General features: G+C 41.2%; 1 protein-coding gene across 1 annotated transcript in view; it reads left to right on the forward strand.

Moving 5' to 3' along the window:
* TTLL11 (tubulin tyrosine ligase-like family member 11) overlaps nt 1-19502 on the forward strand; it is a 273330-nt gene that overhangs the window by 55889 nt on the left and 197939 nt on the right. Inside the window, exons 3-4 of the mRNA XM_011927426.1 lie at nt 588-684; nt 7980-8113. Of these exons, the coding sequence (XP_011782816.1) occupies nt 588-684; nt 7980-8113 (231 nt within the window). The remainder of the gene's footprint in view (nt 1-587; nt 685-7979; nt 8114-19502) is intronic.

Here is a 19502-nt window from a genome sequence, read left to right on the forward strand (position 1 = left end):
GTGTGTGTGTGTGTGTGTGTGTGTGTGTGTGTGTGTGTGAGAGAGAGAGACTGTGTGTGTGTTTGTGTGTGTGTGTTTGTGTGTGTGAGAGAGAGAGGGGAAGAGGGACTCTGAAAGCTTATTCTTTTGGGCTCGGTTGAGGGTTGTAATTTTCAGAGGAAGGGACGTATGGGCTTGGAATTTGGATAGACCCAGACTCAAATCCTGGTTCTTCCCCTTACCAGCTCTGTGTGGCCCTTGGGCATGTTAAATTACCTCTGTCAGCCCTAAGTTTTGAATCAGCAAAATGGGAGTAATCCTTTATAGGGTAGTTATAAGGATTAAGGTGAAATGGTGCCTGCAAAGCCAGGAGTGTAGTATCTGCCACATGTAATCAGAGCTCTACCACTTGGAACAAGTTTTTAAACCTGTCTGAATCTGTTTCCTCATCTGTAAAATGGGAAAGAATATCACTTACCTCATATGCGTATTAGAAGGATTAAACCATAGTAAGTGCACCAGGGTGCCAGGAATTTGTACGTAACGGATACTCAGTGTGGTCACTGCTCTTCTTATTCTTATTGTGAATCACATTTTTTCTCTTCTAGTTCCCATTTGGCCGGCGCTTGCCTTGTGATATCTACTGGCACGGAGTTTCATTTCACGACAATGACATATTCTCTGGTCAAGTGAACAAGTTTCCAGGTATTTGCTGTTATTGTTGACATTTAAAAATGTTTCTAGGGGCAAATCTCAGGTACACTTTTCTACAAAAACATAACAGTTATTTTTGAGATCAAACTTGGGGACTCTTAATTGGGAATTGCTGTGTTCACTAGCCATTAAGGATTTAAGGATTGGAGACAGACTTTTAAAGGTTCAAAGGCAGGCTTTCTTGGTCTAATTCCACTGGTGGAAGAACATGGTTTCCACTTTTTGGGCTATACATATAATGTGGGGTTCTAATGAGAGGAATATATTCTGAAAATGAAAAAATAATAGAACATTTCACTCTTGCAGGAAACAAAAGTACCACAATTCTAGGCATATGTCATTGAAATGGGGTATCAGCTTCCCTTTTCTTTAAGTATTATATTTGGAGGTATCATTTTTAAAACCAAATATACAGTCTCCATACTAAGTACTACAGGCTGCAGACAGCCTCTGCCTTTTGCCTAATGACATTATCTCAGCAAGACTTATCCTACAAGGAGAAATCTTAGTGCTAGAAAAGCGTCATAGCCAGCACTAAGATATCCTCCCTCACTCCACTACCAACCTCCCAATACAACTTTTTTGTTTTGCATTTTAATCTCTACCACTTTTTTGAGATGGAGTCTCGCTCTATCGCCTAGGCTGGAGAGCGGCGGCATGATCTTGGCTCACTGCAACCTCTGCCTCCCAGGTTCAAGCAATTCTCCTGCCTCAGCCTCCTGAGTAGCTGGGATTATAGGCCTGCACTACCACACCCGGCTAATTTTGTATTTTTAGTAGAGACAGGGTTTTCTATGTCATGTTGGCCAGGCTGGTCTCAAACTCCTGACCTCAAGTGATCCACCTGCCTCAGCCTCCCAAAGTGCTGGGATTACAAGCGTGAGCCACTCTACCGGGTCCCTTCATTATTTTTGATGGCTGAATGAAGAGGATATTTAAGATGGTAGGACAGCTTAGGGAGAAGGAGCACTGGATTAAGCTGGATATGATGCAGTCAAAGGGCCTTCCACTTATTTTTTAAAATGTTAATATATTCCACAGACTATATTATAATGTCATAATAAATAATTTCTAAAAAGAACATCATGAATCCCATGTCTCATTTAACAAAATAGCGATGTGAATATTTCTATATTTCCTCCCAAACCTGAAGCATGTTTACTCATCCTTTTTGCATGGTTGCAGTCCTAGTGTAGTAGCCTAAATATAAGGTATTTTCTCTTAGTATTTTATCAATTTTACCTATTTTAAAGGGAGAATTAGTTTACTCTTTCCTTGATGTTCTATCCCACGTCTTTAAGAAAACACATTGCAGAAAACACAATAGCTGTACATTATACACTGGGTGGTAGTTATGCCACATCCACTAGGGATTTTTACCTAAGCATACAGTCTTACAAGTTCACTATCACAGACCACACTTGACTCAGATTCACTTAGAAGGATACAGGGCAGGAAACACAGCTTGCTGGCCAGTCAGTGTCAAGCATTTCTCTTCAGTGGACTGCTTGCAGGAGTTCCAGGAACTAGTCTCTGGCTCCTCAAGTGAAAGCTCAGGTGCAAAAGGACTAGATCCACATTGGCGGATATGAGTCTTTCTTGGCTTAGATGCCCCACAGGAGCCAGTATCTCTTAGAACTGCACCATAATATGGCTTCTAAGGTCCCAGCAAGGGTCATATTAAGTTATAAGAATCATCGCACTCAGAAAAGCTTGGAGCTATGGCTTTCTACTAGATATTTATGCAATTTACCAGATCAGAGATCATCTTAACCATATGCTTTGTGCCTAGTAATTCAGCTAACATTCTGCCTTCATTATTTTCTAGGGGAACCAAGATAGAAAGTTAACCCAAGGTCAAATTTATCCTTAGAGAAGGAGAAAGGGTTTTGTTACAGAACAAGAATGATTGTTGCAGCCAGAATTCTTGCCCAACAGTTTAATGGGATAGCTATTCTTTTTTGCGCCTTGCTGCTCAGAAAAGGATGCTTTGTGATGCCACTTAAAGGACTTATTAGGATGTTGGAGGAATACAGTTTGGAAGAGAAAACGCTTTAAATGAGGACAGAGTTCCTAAGACATGAATCATCAAATGAGGCTTCATTTACATTTTCCCCATTTTCTCATGCCTCACCTAGTGGCTGAGAGTAGGAAAGAAGTAGCTATAGATCTACATTCGGAATGCAAATTGGAAATATAGAATGAAGTACCCCCCAAGGATTAGTTTCATTAAAGGTGCTAGAATGATATTCATTCCAAAGAAGCAAGTTTGCCCCATCCCGTATTCCACATGTCAGTGATTGGAACATAGACTTTTCCACTTTACTAACAGAAATTAATTAGTTCTAATGACAAAGCAGGCTCTTGAACCTCTAGGCAGAGGAACAGTGCTGCCATACCCTCTGCCCTGTGAAAGGTAGTAATCCTCAGCAGAGGGGTGATTCCAGAACAGTCTGTCCTCTGATACCAGTTTGTGTCCAAGCTTATCTTCTGTCTCTCATATATCCCATAACTCTAAAATGCACTTTCTATGCATTGTATATTACTTAGGGTAAGTTCTAGTGGATATCCCAGGCAAGTATAAACATTGTATGTGCTGGGTCAACTGAGAATGGATATATACACATGGAAGTGATTAATTTTCTTTGTGTCAGCACATTAGATTTTAGTCACTTTTCTATGGGTAATTTCCTGGTTCAAAATACATTATTATATTTTGGCTGATGAATTAAGACTTTCTATGAAAATAATCTGATTTAGAAACGTCTAAAGAAAGTAGATTATTAGATATGTCTACTTTCTTTAGACATATCTAAATCAGACATGTCAGATTAGACATATCAGATTTAGCTCTAAGAAAGTCCAAAACTGTCCATTCTCAGCTTCTGAGCAGGTCTTTTGCTGAGTTTCAGGGTCTGAGATGTATGGCATCACATGGAAGGTGGTACCTGAGAGCCCACCTGAGAAGGGGGCTTTCTGCTGGAGAGGGAGGGAGCTTCAGTGAGGAACATGTGGGGACAGCCATCTATCAAGCATTGGTTTGGGCTCTGGAGCTACAAAGACACAGAGAAAGGCATGTAAAGAGAGAAGAAAAATGCACCCTAAGGGCTATGCTGGAGGAAGCTGGAATGCTGTGGAGGTCTGGAGCAAGAGCAGGCAACCTAACCCAGATTTGCCCACGGAGCAGCAGGGTGAGAGATCCTGGAGAAGAGGGCTGGCGTGGAAACTGAGCCTCCAGGATGGATGGGCCCGATCCCCATGCCAAACAAGGGAGCAGAGTTGGTGCAAAGACAGAATGCCTTGAGCATATTGTTCATTCAGCAAAGGGCAAGTGGCTCACCATGGATAGAGGGCATCAGGTGAGCGGGGTAGGGGAGGGGTGATGAGCAGGAATCCAAGTATAGCATTGTTAGAGCCTGAAACTTATGGGGAGCCACTGAGGAATTTTTAAGCCAGACAGTGACACGGGTCAGCTTGCATGTTAGCAAGATCAGCCAGAAGACACATTAGAAATGGGTGAGACGGCTGAGAGAAGAAACAGAGATGTGGCTAAGAGTCTGCTACAACATCCACCTGAGAGATGAATGAATCAGTGGCAATGGGAATAGAATAGGATGGATCTAAAAGTATTTATTTGTTGTTTGGTGGTTCTGATGTGTTTTTGCCAAGAGTTATTGTTATAAATAATATTTTGATTGAATAGTGCTCCAAGTATAGCTCAGTTTTGATTTGTTTTGTTTTATGTTAACTGGGTTAAGTAGGGCTGCATGGGCAGACCTGAGATTGAACTGTTATGCTCTCAGTTAACTTGAATGTGATGAGACCCACCAGGCCTTGAGACTCCAGTGTAGCAGACGGAAGCACCAGGCCTGCCTCAGAAGGAGGGGCAGGAGGTAAGCCGTTGGTGTCAGAAGTTCCCACCTGAATTAGGAAGTTTTCCCAATTGATAGGGGAACTGCCCTCATAGGGACATCTAGGGAGAGACCTTATTGAGAAACCTAGGTGGACAGTCAACCTCAAAAGGAGCTGTTAGGTAGCAGGACCCCAGACACTGGGCTAAAGTCACTGACAGGAGGAATCCAGCCCTTGCGGAGTGGGCTTGAGGGGAACAGAGGAGAGGCTAGAGAGAGGAGGGGCATTGGAGACAGCAAAGAAAAGGCCTCAACTCTGTGCATTGCTAAGGCAGCCGCTCAGGCTCCAGGAGCAAAAGATAAGGTCACCAACATTTGGAGACAAGCAATAGAGCACCGGAAAAATGGGTAAAATTCTTCTTATTAGATCAGACTTTTAGCAGAAGGGAGCTGGGGGTTAGATCTAGAGCTTCTATCTCAGATCAGAATTGGTCCTAGAGCCCAGGGAGGGGACACAAGTGACAAGGGGTCAGGTGCTGCAACTGCTTAGGGAAACGGGACAGGGCCTGGAGCCAGTAGGGCCTGAAGTCAGCAGAGCTGGCCATGACTTCCCTTCTCACAGATTTTCTCTGGGAACATGTGTCCTGGATCAGCTAAAAACCATGGTGTGCTTGTCAGGGTCATAATGAGAGAAGATGCCACTCCCACACCTGTCTCTGAGCCACCTCCAGAGGTGGAGATGCCAGCAGCTTCCATGTGGGTTCTAGTGAGGGGCCAGAAACTGCCTGGTGGCACTGGATGGTAGCACAGCTTAGATATGGAGGAGCAAAGGTTTGGTGCTAAGTGGAATGAGAGAGGTCTACACCAGTGCCTTCTGGAGACAGGCATTCAGGCAGGGTCTGAGTGAGCTGCCTCCGGCCTGCAGGCAGGAAGTGCCTGGCTTCCAGGGGTGCTTCTTAAGTTGGCCATTTTCAGTAGAAAACTGCCTGGAGACACAAAGGTAAACTTGGAAACACCTATTAGCTGGTGTGGGGCCTGATGATGCACATTACAGAAGGAGCCATTGCTGATATTAAATGAATATTGACTGAATTTGCTGGACATAGCTTTTCACAAAAACTTTTCTGGAGCACCCAGACTGCCCTCATGTACTCACAGCCCTCTGGGTTATGTGAGCCCTTCTGACCTGCTGAGGGATTTTGGAAAGAGAACCTTCCCCCAGCACAACGACTTTAAAGTGCAGAAAATACCACAACAGTATTTGGTCAGGAGGCATCCTCTACGTGGAGTAAGGTGCTGTATTACAGTTAGTTATGAAGGCTTTCACTTCAATACGGTAACTAAAATGTTAGTCAACCTCAAGCAAAAGGATTCCAAAAAAGTTGAAGTTTTGCTTTGTTTACTTTGTGGTCAGCTGTTGTGTTTATAATGCAATGATTCTAATTTTGTGGGGGAATAAAAGGAAATAGCTGTGATTTTCCAGACTCCCTTCTTGGGAAGCTCAGAACAGTGTCCTCAGTGAGTTTTCTTGACTATTGAACAGTTCATGTTAGAGAACAGTTTATTAGTGCTTTTTAAGCTCCTTTATTTCTTACTTAATCCTTCCCTATATCCTTCTAAACAACAACTAAGACGTGGACACTGACATCTTGAAGCTGGGATCTTTAGATTTATTGCACTTTTTAATATGCTGACGGAAGCAAGAAGGTGGTTCTTAAAAGTTTCCTTCCCAGATGTTTACCCTTTACTTTCTGAACATGGGAATTTAGAGGAACCTTATTCATTCTGACTGCCCATTTGGAATGTGTGATAATTTGGGCATGCCAAGCTGACATGGAACTTTGTATTTTCTATTAAAAATAATTTTGCTAAGCACATTTCTAGTGTCAGTAATGGAACTGTTTGGTCTCTTTCAGGGTAAAGGACATTTTTAGCCTCCATTTTTGGCAGTGATACTTGTCTTAAGAAATAAACATGATAGCCGGGTGTGGTGGGCACGTGTGTAATCCCAGCACTTTGGGAGACTGAGGCAGGTGGATCACCTGAGGTCAGGAGTTTGAGACCAACCTGGCCAACATGGTGAAACCCCTTCTCTACTAAAAATACAAAAATTTGCTGGGCGTGGTGGCATGCACCTGTAATCCCAGCTACTCAGGAGGCTGAGGCAGGAGAATTGCTTGAACAACCCAGGAGGCAGAGGTTGCAGTGAGCTGAGATCGTGCCATTGCACTCCAGCCTAGGCAACAAGAGCGAAACTCTGCCTAAAAAGAAAAAGAAAAAGAAATAAGGATGATGCTGGGCATAGTGGCTTACGCCTGTAATTCCAGGGCTTTGGGAGGCCAAGGCGTGTGGATGGCTTGAGCCTAGAAGTTCGAGACTAGACTGGGCAATAGTGAGACCCTGTCTCTACAAAAACAAAAGCAATACAAAAATTAGCCAGGCCTGGTGGCACACACCTGTAGTCCCAGCTACCTGGGAGGCTGAAGTGGGAGGATCACTTGAGCCTGGGAGGCAGAGGTTGCAATGAGCTGAGATATGCCACTGCACTTCAGCCTGGGCATTAGAGCAAGACTGTGTTTCCAAAAAAAAAAAAAAAGAAAAGAAAAAAAAGAAAAGAAAAAAGAACGAAACATGCTAAAATTGATAATAATTTTTACCTATTTGCTTAAAATTTGCTATAATATATAGTACTCAGTTTCTTCTCTTGTCAGAGTTACTAGTGATGTTACACGAAAAAAAAATCCACCATTCTTTTCATGTTTTATAACAGACATTTTAATTCCCTCTGGGCAAATTAATGAGATAGGATCAATGTCAGTGTTAGTCCTTATAACTGAGGAACTCCTACAGATTGCATTTTTTCCCTTAAAGTATAAATCATGGTATTCTTTTTATTTCCTGTCCTTCATTCAAGGAGACAGATTTTATGCTGAAAGATGTGTGTTTTCCTATTTCATGCCTTTAATACTCATGAAACAGTAAAAGAAAGAAACTTAATTAAGCCTCTCATAATGTAACCAGAGTCCACTAGATAATATTCTCTAGGGTGCAAGATGGAAGGAATCCCAGAAGCATGTAAGGTGGCCCCGGAATATAGAAGGTATTAAATTTTAAGTGCAAGATATAAATGGTTCCCTGTTCATTACCTAAGGGGATGACAAAGAATAAACTAGGTGAAAACTCATTCCTTCAAACTGATGCTTCATTTTTATAAAGAGAAAAGAACACCTATCCATTACCTCAGGTTTTTCATTAACTCAGTAGTTCTTTCCAAACCATGAGTCACCGCTGTGGGGAACAACTCAGACCTTTTCTAAAAATCCTGCCTGAAAAAGAGAATATGTCGGGTGGGTGGTTTTAAAAGTCCCAAATAATGGCTGTTTTATAGCTAGTAGCCCACTGTTGTTAAAACCTCACAGCGTCTCTTCTCCCCAGGCATGACGGAGATGGTGCGTAAAATTACTCTGAGCAGAGCAGTGAGAACCATGCAGAATCTCTTTCCTGAGGAGTACAACTTCTACCCTCGCTCATGGATTCTGCCTGACGAGTTCCAGCTCTTTGTTGCTCAGGTAGATGGCACTCCGTCCCCATGACTCCTGAATTATATTATGGTTGCAACTGTGTCCTGGGTCCTATGTGCTGGGAGCTGGGGCAGGGGGTCCCAGGAAGCTGAGACTAAGGGAGCATCTTAACAGTACATAGTAGGTGTTGGCAGCTATTAAAACAGCTAGGTAAATTGAAGAAACTGGTCTTGACACAAGGAGACAGATATCAGAGCTGGATCATGGAGTCAGGATGCTGGAGAGCCAGGGAGCTGGAGCCAGAGCAGGCGGTTGGGCCCCCAAGTAGAATGGGGCCACTGGGGGAATCCTAGAGCCGTGGCTTCCCCAGCTTCCTGTGGCCTGAGATGTGGGAGGTCAGGCTCTGTTTAAAGGCCAGGGAGCAGGTCTGACAAACTCATGGGGAACCTTTTAAGTGTTTTGCTTTAAACTTGTTCCAGAATCAATTGTCAAGTGACCCATTCCATCTCGAAGCACTACGTTTGAGCATGTAATACCCTGGAGCCCTCACCAGTGATTGTGAAGTGGAATCAGTAGGGAAGTGGAACTCAGAACTGCCATTTTTGTTAGCCTTTTGACAGTTTCATTTAGGATCCTTTGAAAGCCTTTGTGTGCAAGTTTCACAGTCTGGTCCATAACTCTGGGGTAACTATACAACCAATGCCTGTCTGATTGTGATAAGGCTAACACCATTTACAGGTCCTGCTGTGTTCCAGGCTTTGTGCTAGAAGTTTAACATATTTTACTTATTTTTATTTTTATTTTTGTGTTTTTGAGATGGAGTGTTGCTGTGTTGCCAGAGTGCAGTGGTGCGATCTTGGCTTACTGTAGCCTCTGCCTCCTGGTTCAAGCCATTCTCCTGCCTCAGCCTTCTGAGTAGCTGGGACTACAGGCGTGTGCCACCACACCGGCTACTTTTTTTTTTTTTTTGTATTTTTAGTAGAGATGGTGTTTCACCACATTGGCCAGGCTGGTCTCGAACTCCTGACCTCAAGTGATCCACCCGCCTTGGCCTCCCAAAGTGTTGGGATTACAGGCATGAGCCACCACGCCCAGCCCACATTATTTCTTTTAATCTTCACAGCAGTCTTGTGAGGCTGGTTTTATTATTATCCCTATTTTATGGATGAGGAAACTGAGGCTTTGAAAAATTTAGCAACTTGCTTGAGAAGTAGGATTTAAAACCTAGAGCTATTTCCAAGGCATATGCTTTCAAATATAGTCTATTTTATTGCCTCTGTATTGTTTTGGTTTTAATATTGAATTATAAAACTTGTAATAAAATTATACTTTACTAAACACAAAAACAGCTCAAAGTGATAATTTTTAAAGGACGTTTTCTGTGAGATGGTGATCACGTGGGTTTTTATACATTGCTTAAAATTCATGGAACTATTAACGTAAAATGGGTGCATTTTATTATATGCAAACTATGCTTCAATAAAGTTAATTTTAAAAGATAACTCTCAGCTGTTCCTCATAATTACCCCCCAATGTCTCTCTTCTGTGGCTCTGCTCATGCTGTTGTTGCTATGTGGAATACCTTTCCTTCCCATCTTTACAGCTCTGCATCCAACTACAGTCATGAGTCACTTGACGGGCACACATTGTGAGAAAAGTGTCATTGGGTGATTTCATCATTGTGCCAACACCATAGAGTGCACTTACACAAACCTAGATGGTGTAGGCTCTTACACATCCAGGCTATCCAGTATAGCCTATTGCTCCTAGGATACACCTGTATAGCATGGTACCGTACTTAATACTGGTAAGTCTTTTTTGTATCTAAACATAGAAAGGGGAAAATACTGTATAAAAGTTAAAAAATGGTACACCTATGTAGTACACTTCCCATGAATGGAGCTTACAGGACTAGAAGTTTCTCTGGGTGAGTCTGTGAGGGGATGGTAAGGGAATGTGAAGGCCTAGGACATTATACTACTGTAGACTTCAGAAACACTGTACACTTAACCTACACTAGATCTATTTTTAAAAAATTTTCTTCGATAAGAAATTAGCCTTAGCTTACTGTAACTTTCTACTTTCTAAGCTTTTAATTTTTAAAAACCTTTTAGACTCTTTTGTAATAACACTTAGCTTAAAACACAAACATACTGTACAGTTATACAAAAAAATTTTTCTTTTTATTCTTATTCCATAAGCATTTTTCTATGTTTAACTTTTAAAATTATTTTTACTTTTAAAATTTTTTGTTACAAAACCAAGACACAAACATTTGCCTAGGCCTACACAGCGTCAGGATCATCAATATCACTGTTTTCCACCTCCACATCTTATCCCACTGGAAGGTCTTCAAGGGTCAGTAACATGCATGGGGCTGTCATCTCCTATGATAACAGTGCTTTCTTCTGGAATACCTCCTGAAGAACCTGCCTGAGGCTATCCTACAGCCAACTTTTTTTTTTTTTTAGAAGTAGAAGGAGTACACTCTAAAATAACAATAAAAAGTCTACTATAGTAAAAACAGAAGCCAGTAACATTGTAATTTATTATCAAGTATTATGTACTGTGTATAATTGTATTATACTGCACTTTTATACAACTGGCAGCGCAGTAGGTTTGTTGACACCTGCAGCACCACAAACGTGAGTAATGTGCTGTGCTACAAATCTAAGATCACTGATTTTTAAATCTTAAAGCAAATTTCCTTCTAGGCACTGCTATGGATATATCTCAGGAATTTTTGTGTATTACATTTTCATTATAATTCAGTTGAAAATATTCTCTAATTTCTCTTGGGATTTCTCCTCTGCCCATGGGTTATATAGAAATGTGTTGTTTACTTTTTAAGTCATTTGGGGACTTTCCAAGTATTTTTTGTATTGATTTCTAATTTAATTTTGTTGACAGCAGAGAGTATATTCTGTATTATCTCAGTCTCTTTAAATTTATTGAGAGTTTTCTTATGGCTTATATATTGTCCATCTTGATGAGTGTTTCATGGCACTTGGAAATAATATGTATTCTGGGGTTGTTGATGTAGCATCTTGTAAGTGTCAATTAGGTCAAGTTGCTATTGGTGGTATTCACATCTTTTTTACTGCTTTACTACTTACTTGTTCTATCAGTTACTAAGTTAGTGTTGAAATTTCCAGCTTTAATTTTGGATTGTCTACTTTTCCTTTTAGTTCTGTCAGTGTTTTCTTCATGCATTTTGAAGCTCCGTTATTAGCTTGATGATTTGACTCCTTTATCAGTAACTTGTCCTGAAGTCTATTTTGTTTGATATTAATTTAACAGCTCTAGTTTTCTTTGGCTTAGTATTTGCATGGTATATCTTTTACCATTATTTTATTTTTAACCTATCTGCATTTTTAAAGAGTGCTTCTTGTTGACAGCATGAAATTGGCGTGGTCTTTTGTTCAGTTTGACAGTCTCTGCCTTTTGATTTGTGTGTTTAGTCCAGTTAATCTTAATATGTAATGCTAACTGTTGGATTCAAGTCTGTCGTCTTACTATTTCTTTTCTATTTATTCTGTTGGATTAATTGAATATTTTTGGTATTTTATTTTATCTCTTTTTTAGGCTTCTTAGCTATACATCTTTTCAAAATCTTTTTGGTTTTCATCCTAGCCCTGGTATCTAGGGTTTACAATGTATCTCTAACTTACCACATTAGCCTTTGAGTATTACATACTTCAAGTAAAATATTAGCACCTTACAGCAGTATAGTTCCATTCCCACCCTCATCCTTTGTGCTATCGTCATCTGTTTTACTTCTAACAGTGTTATAAACCACACAATACATTGTTATTATTTTTGCTCTGAAAAGTCAATTATCCTATAAGGAAACTAAAAAATGGGTACATTTGTCTTTTATACTCAGTCATGTATTTACTATTTCCCGCATTCTTCATTCCTTTGAATGGGTCTGGGATTCCATTAGGTATTATTTTCCTTTGGCCTCAATAATTTGCTTCAACACATTTCTTGCAGTGCAGGTCTGCTGGTGACAAATTCCCTCAGCTTTCATTTATCTGAAAATGTCTTTATTTTGCCTTCAGTTTTTAAACTGCTTTGAAATAATTTAAAACTTAACAAAAAAGTTGCAAAAATAGGACAGAGAGAGACCCCAAATTCTTCATCTAACTTCCTTTAATGTTAACATCTTACACAGTGACTGAAACTGGAAAATTAACATTGATATAGTATGAAATAACCTACACTCTTAATTTGCATTTTGCCTGATGTCCTGCTAATGTCCTTTTTCTGGTATAGGATTCACTCCATGATCCCTCATTGTATTTAGTTGTCATTTCTCCCCAGTCTTCTCTAGGTTGTAACAGTTCCCTGGTCTTTGTCTTTTGTGACCTTGACTCTTTTGAAGAATACTGTTGATATAGTTTGGATCTATGTCCCCACCCAAATCTCATGTTGAATTGTAATTCCCCAGTGTTGGAGGTGGGGTCTGGTAGGAGGTGATTGGATCACGGGGACAGATTTCCCCCCTTGGTGTTGCATAGTGATAGAGTTCTCATGACATCTGGTTCTTTAAAAGTGTGTAGCACCTCCCTTCTCTCTCTCTTGCTCCTGCTCCAGCCACCTAAGACTTGCCTGCTTTCCCTTTGCCTTCTGCCACGATTGAGAGTTTCCTGAGGCCTCCCCAGAAGCCAAGCAGGTGCCAGCATCATGCTTCCTGTACAGCCTGTGGAACTGTGAGCCAATTAAACCTCTTTTCTTTATAAATTACCCAGTCTTAGGTATTTCTTTATAGCAGTGTGAGAACAGTCTAATACAACTGGCTAGTTGTCTGTTTTTTGTTTGTTTGTTTGTTTGTTTGTTTTTAGAATGAACTTACATTTGGATTTGTCTGGTTTTTCTCATATTAAATTGAGTTTAGACATTTTTGGCAAGAACACCATGAAAGTGATGTTGTTAGGTACATGATGTCAAGATGTCTTATCCCTGGTGATGTTAACTTTGATCACTTAAAGTACTGTCTGCTAGATTTCTCCACTATAAAGTTACTATTTTTCCCTTTTTAATTAGTGTCTAGTAAGGAGATATTTTGAGACTCTGCAGAGAGCCTAGTTGTCTAGTAAGAAGATATTTTGAGACTCTGCAGAGAGCCTAGTTGTCTTATACTTTTTAACAGACAGCTTTGTTGAGATATAATTGACATAGAATAAATTACAGATATTTAGAATGTGCAGTTTTATACATTTTGTATTTGTAAAAAGCCATGAAATCATCGCCACAATCAAGATAATGAACATATGCATCACGCTGAAATGTTTCCTTGTGTCCCTTGGTAATCCTTCCATCCTTCCCTTCTTTTATTTATTTATTTATTTTTTTTGAGACGGAGTCTTGCTCTGTCGCCCAGGCTGGAGTGCGGTGGCATGATCTTGGCTCACTACAACCTCCACCTCCCAGGTTCAAGCGATTCTCCTGCCTCAGCTTCCTGAGTAGCTGAGATTACAGGTATGTGCCACCATGCCCAGCTAATTTTTGTATTTTTATTAGAGACGGGGTTTCACCATGTTGGCCAGGCTGTTCTCGAACTCTTGACCTCAAGTGATCCACCTGCCTCGGGCTCCCAAATTGTTGGGATTATAGACGTGAGTCACGGTGCCCAGCCCCTCCTTCCCTTCTTCCCTCTTTTCCTCTTCTCCTATCATCAGGCAACAGTGGATCCACTTTCTGTCAAGATAACTTTGCACTTTGTAGAATTTTATGTAAATGGAATTATATAACAGGCACTCCTTTTTGGGGAGAGGTCTGGCTTCTTTTAGTTATTTTGAGATTCATCCATATTTGTAGTATGTATCAATACTTCATTGCCGAGGAGTATTTTATTGAATGTTTATACCACAGTTTGCTTAGACCTTCACCTGCTGCTGGACATTTGGGTTGATTCTAGTTTTCTGGCTGTGATAAATACACTATGCACACCTGTGTGTCCATGCATGGACATGTTTTCATTCCTCTTGGGTGAATGCTTAAAAATGGAATTGCTGGATCATACAGTAGCTGTACATTTAATTTTAAAGAAAGTATTTATTGTCTTCAAAAGTAGTTGTGTCATTTTATAGTCCCATCCACAATGTATGAACATTCCAGTTCCTCCATATCTTTGCCAGAATTTGGTAATGGTCAGTCTATTTATTTATTTACTTAAGACAGGGTCTCGCTCTGTCGCCCAGGATGGAGTGCAGTGACCTGATTACAGCTCACTGCAACCTCCATCTCCCAGGCTCAAGCGATCTTCCCAAGTAGTTGGAACTACAGGCACAGGCCACCACATCTGGCTAATTTTTGTATGTTTTTTAAAGACAGGATTTCACCATGTTGCCCAGGCTGGTCTTGAACTCCTGAGCTCAAGTGATCTGCCTGCCTTGGCCTGCAAAAGTGCTGGGATTACAGGCATGAGCCGTTGCTCCTGGCTGTCACCATGTGGGGCCAGTGGTCAGTCTTTTTAATTTTAGCCATTCTAATAGGTATGTAGTGGCCTGTCATCAGTTGTATTTTGTACTTCCTAAAGACTAATGATGTGGAGCTTTCTTTTCATGTGCTTGTTTGCCATCCAGATATATTTTTTGATGAAATGTCTGTACACATTTTGCCTATTTTTTTAAATTGGATTGTTTATTTTTATTATTGAGCTTTGAGAGTTTTTATATATTTTGAATACAGGTGTTTATGAGATATACCAACTGTAAATATTTTCTTCCAGTCTGTGCCTTGTCTTTTTTATTTTTTAATTTTTAATATTTGTGTTTACATAGTAGGTACATATACTTATGGGGTATGTGAGATGTCTTCTCATTCCCTTCTTATCTTTTGAAGAGCAAGTTTTCAATTTCGACAAAGTCCAATTTATCAGTTTTTTCTTTTATAGATCATGCTTTTTGTGTCATATATAGGAATTTGTATCTAATCCAAGCTCAAAAGATGTTCTCCTATGTTTTTGTCTAAAAGTTCTACAGTTTTAGCTTTCAAATTTAGTCTGTGATTCATTTTGAGTTAATTTTTGTCTGTGGTGTAAGGTATGGACTGAAGTTCACTTTTTTGCTTATGAATATCCAGTTGTTCCAGAAACATTTGATCAAAACACTAATCTTTCTCTTCCAAATTGCATTTTCACCAGTGTCAAAAACAGTTATCCAAATATGTTTAGGTATATTTCTGAATACTCTATTCTATGTCATTGATCTATTTGTCTCTCTTTCTGCCAAAACCTCACTGTTTTGATATAGCTTTATAATAAGCCTTGAAATCAGGTAATGTAAGCTCTCCAACTTTGTTCATCTTTTTCAAAGTTGTTTTGGCTATTGTAGTCCTTTGATCAGCCATATGAAATATAGAATCAGCTTGTCATTGTCTATAAAAAAGCCCACTGGGATTTTGAATGGAATTGTGTTGAATCTATATATCACTTTGAGTAGAATCAGCATCTTAACAGTGAGTCTTCTGACCCAACGACATAGTGTATCTTTCCTTTTTTTTTTTTTTTTTTTAGACGGAGTCTCACTGTCTCCCAGGCTATAGTGCAGTGGCGCAATCTTGGCTCACTGCCACCTCCACCTCCCAGGTTCCAGCGATTCTCCCGCCTCAGCCTCTGGAGTAGCTGGGACTACAGGCGCCCGCCACCACGCCCGGCTAATTTTTTGTATTTTTAGTAGAGATGAGGTTTCACCGTGTTGGTCAGGATGGTCTCGATCTCCTGACCTCATGATCCGCCCGCCTCAGCCTCCCAAAGTGCTGGGATTACAGGCATGAGCCACCATGTCCGACCTCTACTTAACTTTTTGAACATATGGAATACATTATTGTTACTCTCTTAATGTCACTGTCTCCTAATTCTAACTCTGTCCATTCTGAGTTGGTTTTGATTTTTCTCTTCATTGTGGCCCATATCACGATGTTTTTTTCATGTCTGGTAGTTTTTCACTGGGTAACAGATATAGTGAATCTTACCTTATTTGGATGTTGGATATTTCCGTATTCCTGCACATATTCTTGAACTTTGTTGTAGGATCCAGTTAAGTTACTTGGAAATAGATTTCAGGTCTATTTCAAGATTTTCAAGATTTGTTAGGCAGGACTGGAGTGGTACTCAGTCTAAGGCTTACTATTCCTCACTACTCAAGCAAGAATCTTATGTGTGCTCTACCCAGTGCTCCATGAATCATGATGTTTTCTAGTCTGCCTGGTGAGAAAGACACTACTCCTGGCTCTGTGTGGACACCAGGCACTGCTACCTCTGCTTTTTTGGGGGTGTTTTTCAGGTAGTTTGGCCTTGGATAGTTTCCTCACCTGCATGCTGATCTGTACCCAGCAAAACATTTAAGGGAGACACTCCAGAGTTCTCTGTACAAAAGTGTCCTTCCCAATACTCTGTCCTGAGAACTCTGGCTATCTCAGTCTTCCCTGACTCACAGTTCCATTTTCTCAACTCAGGGCGTCCACTGGGCTTCACCAAGGTCCTACTGCCCCCACACTCTACACTGCAGCCTGGAATCTTTCTTAAGATAGTAATCTGGGGCAATCCTAGGGTTCACATCATTCAATTCCTGTGTCTCAGGAATCACTGTCCTTTATTGCCTCATATCCAGGTCTTCAAAACTGTTGTTTAACATATTTTGTCTACTTTTTGGTTGCTTGAGTGATGTGGGGCAAGAGTCAATCAAGTTTCTGTTATTACAGTTTGGCTGAAAGTGGAAGTTCTCTAAAAGAATGAATACATAACAATAACAATAGCAACATTTGCTGAGTGTTTTTATCTAGATTACTGTTTTGGGAAGTTTGGGCTGCTATAATGGAATATCATACACTGGGTGACTTAAAAAACAAACATTTCTTTCTCACAGTTTCAGAGGCTGGAAATCCAAGATCAGCATACCAGCATGGTTGGGTTCTGGTGAGGGCCCTTTTCCTGGTTTATAGCTTGTCACCTTCTCATTGTATGCCTGCCTGGTAGAGAGAAAGAGGACTAGTTGCCTTCCTCCTCTTATAAGGAGACTAGTCCCATCGTGTGGGGTTCACCTCCATGCTCTAATGACCCTCCAAAGAGCCTATCACTTAAAACCATCCCCTGGGGGGTTAGGGTTTCAATATGTGAACTCAGAGGTGGGGAGGGAACACAAGCATATAGTCCATAACAATTACCTAATTTAAAATTCTTTAGCAACCCTCGCAGGATTCTTCTGTTATTCATAGGAGAGGAAACTGAGGTACAGAGTAGTTAAGTCATTTGGCCAGGGTAACACAGTTTGGAAGACTGGCTGCAGTGCCAATACTTTTCCCTTCTGTGTAATAATGTGGGAGGATATTTGAATAGATATGTGTATAAGGTATAGAAATGTTCCAGAGAAAAGGAGTAAAACTTTGCTGGTGATGGGGAGCAGGGATGGACAGGGCTGAGGGCAAATGGAATAGAGGCAGAGAGAAAGCTTCCTGGTAGAGGTGACACTGGACCTGATTTTGTGTAATGAGTTTAACTGGCAGACCAGCCACAGAAGAGCATTCTACCTAGAAACAATAGGTTGTGCAAAGGTGTGAAGTCATGAAATAGTATTGCATTTTGGAATGATGAGCAGTTTGGAGTCACTAAAGTTTAAGAGAAAAGGATTTAGGGCAGGCATGGTGGCTCACACCTTGTATTAGTTCATTTTCATGCTGCTGATAAAGACATACCTGGGACTGGGTAATTTATGAAGAAAAAGAGGTTTAATGGACTCACAGTTCCACATGGCTGGGGAGGCCTCACAATCATGGCAGAAGGCAAAAAGCACGTCTTATATAGTGACAGGCAAGAGAGAATATGAGAACCAAGTGAAAAGGGAAGCCCCTTATAAAACAGTCAGATCTTGTGAGACTTCTTCACTACCACGAGAACAGTATGGGAGAAACCGCCCCCATGATTCAATTATCTCCCACTGGGGCCCTCCCACAACACATGGGAATTATGGGAGCTATAATTCAAGATAAGATTTGGGAGGGGACACAGCCAAACCGTAATCATGCCTGTAATCCCAGCACTCTGGGAGGCTGAGGCGGGCAGATTGCTTGAGTCCAGGAGTTCGAGACCAGCCTGGGCAGCATGACGAAACCCTGTCTCTACTAAAAATATGAACGATTTACGGGTATGGTGGTGTGTGTCTGTAGTCCCACCTACTCGGGAGGCTGAGGTGGGAGAATCACCTGAGCCTGGGAGGTCGAGGCTACAGGGGCCAAGATTATGCCACTGCATTCTAGTCTGGGCAAACAGTGAGACCTTGTCTCAAAAAAATAATAAAAATAAATGAAAAAGATCTGGCCCTAGATGAGGTGTGAGAAGGACAGGGTGGATCACAGAGGGTCTTGAATGCCAGGGTAAAGCACTTATCAAGGGGAAACCATGCAGGGGTTTTAAGTGGAGAGGCAGGAGGTATATTATCAGGTTTTAGTATTAGAAAGGCGGTCTGTTGGAGAGGATAGCGTAGATTGGGAGGGAAGAGAAATGAGACCTGCTAGAAAGGCTGTTCTATTCATCTAGGCAGAAGAGATGCTTAAGGTTGTATGGAGACACTCAGGCAGGAATCTTAGGCAGAGAAGGATCAGAGGTAAGGAATATTTGGAAGTTGGCATCAATGGGATTTGTAGACTGATAGAACTGAGAGTGAGGAAGAAGGCAGACTTGGTGCTTTCAGGAGTCTGCTGAGTCACTAATTGCCGAGATGGGAAACCCAAGAGGAGGATGGGGTTAGTGGAGAAGAAGGAAAGTTAATTCCTTGGAGATGGCAAGTGTTTGTTGCTCAAGTATTGATGCCTGATTTTAGCTGTTCAGGGAGACTCTTTCCTCAGCAGTAAAACAGGGAGGCTGAGTTAGGTAACTGCTCTGGTCTTCCCGCTTTAGTGTTCTAAGCCCTGAAGTTTCAAAGCCCATTTGATTGATGCTGAAAGTCCTCAGGACTGGATAGTTCTCTAATATGAAGGAGGATTTCTTTGTCCACATAATGGAATCAATTTAAAAACTGCTGGTTTAGGGCCTAGTACATAGAATAAGACTCTAAAAACCCCACAGTAGTCGTTTGCTGGAGCTCCCTGACACCGTCATCTGTTCCTTACAGGATCTTGGTTCCCTCTCCTCGACTCAGTCCCATTTCTTCATCTCTTGAATGTGAAAGCGATTCTAGCCTTAGAACAAGTGAGCATCCAGTGAGTCTGTGATGATGAAATGCAATGAATACAGGGTCTCCTGCTTCTGAAGCAAAGCATCACATTTTATCACGTGATGATGAAATGCTTTATTAGCTGCAAACCTGATTTTTTAAGAATGTGGCAATTAGCCAGACATGGTGGCGGGCGCCTGTAGTCCCAGCTACTCGGGAGGCTGAGGCAGGAGAATGGCGTGAACCCGGGAGGCGGAGCTTGCAGTGAGCCGAGATTGCGC

The sequence above is a fragment of the Colobus angolensis genome, unplaced genomic scaffold (genome assembly GCF_000951035.1).
Source record: "Colobus angolensis palliatus isolate OR3802 unplaced genomic scaffold, Cang.pa_1.0 Scaffold71, whole genome shotgun sequence".
Taxonomy (NCBI): domain Eukaryota; kingdom Metazoa; phylum Chordata; class Mammalia; order Primates; family Cercopithecidae; genus Colobus; species Colobus angolensis.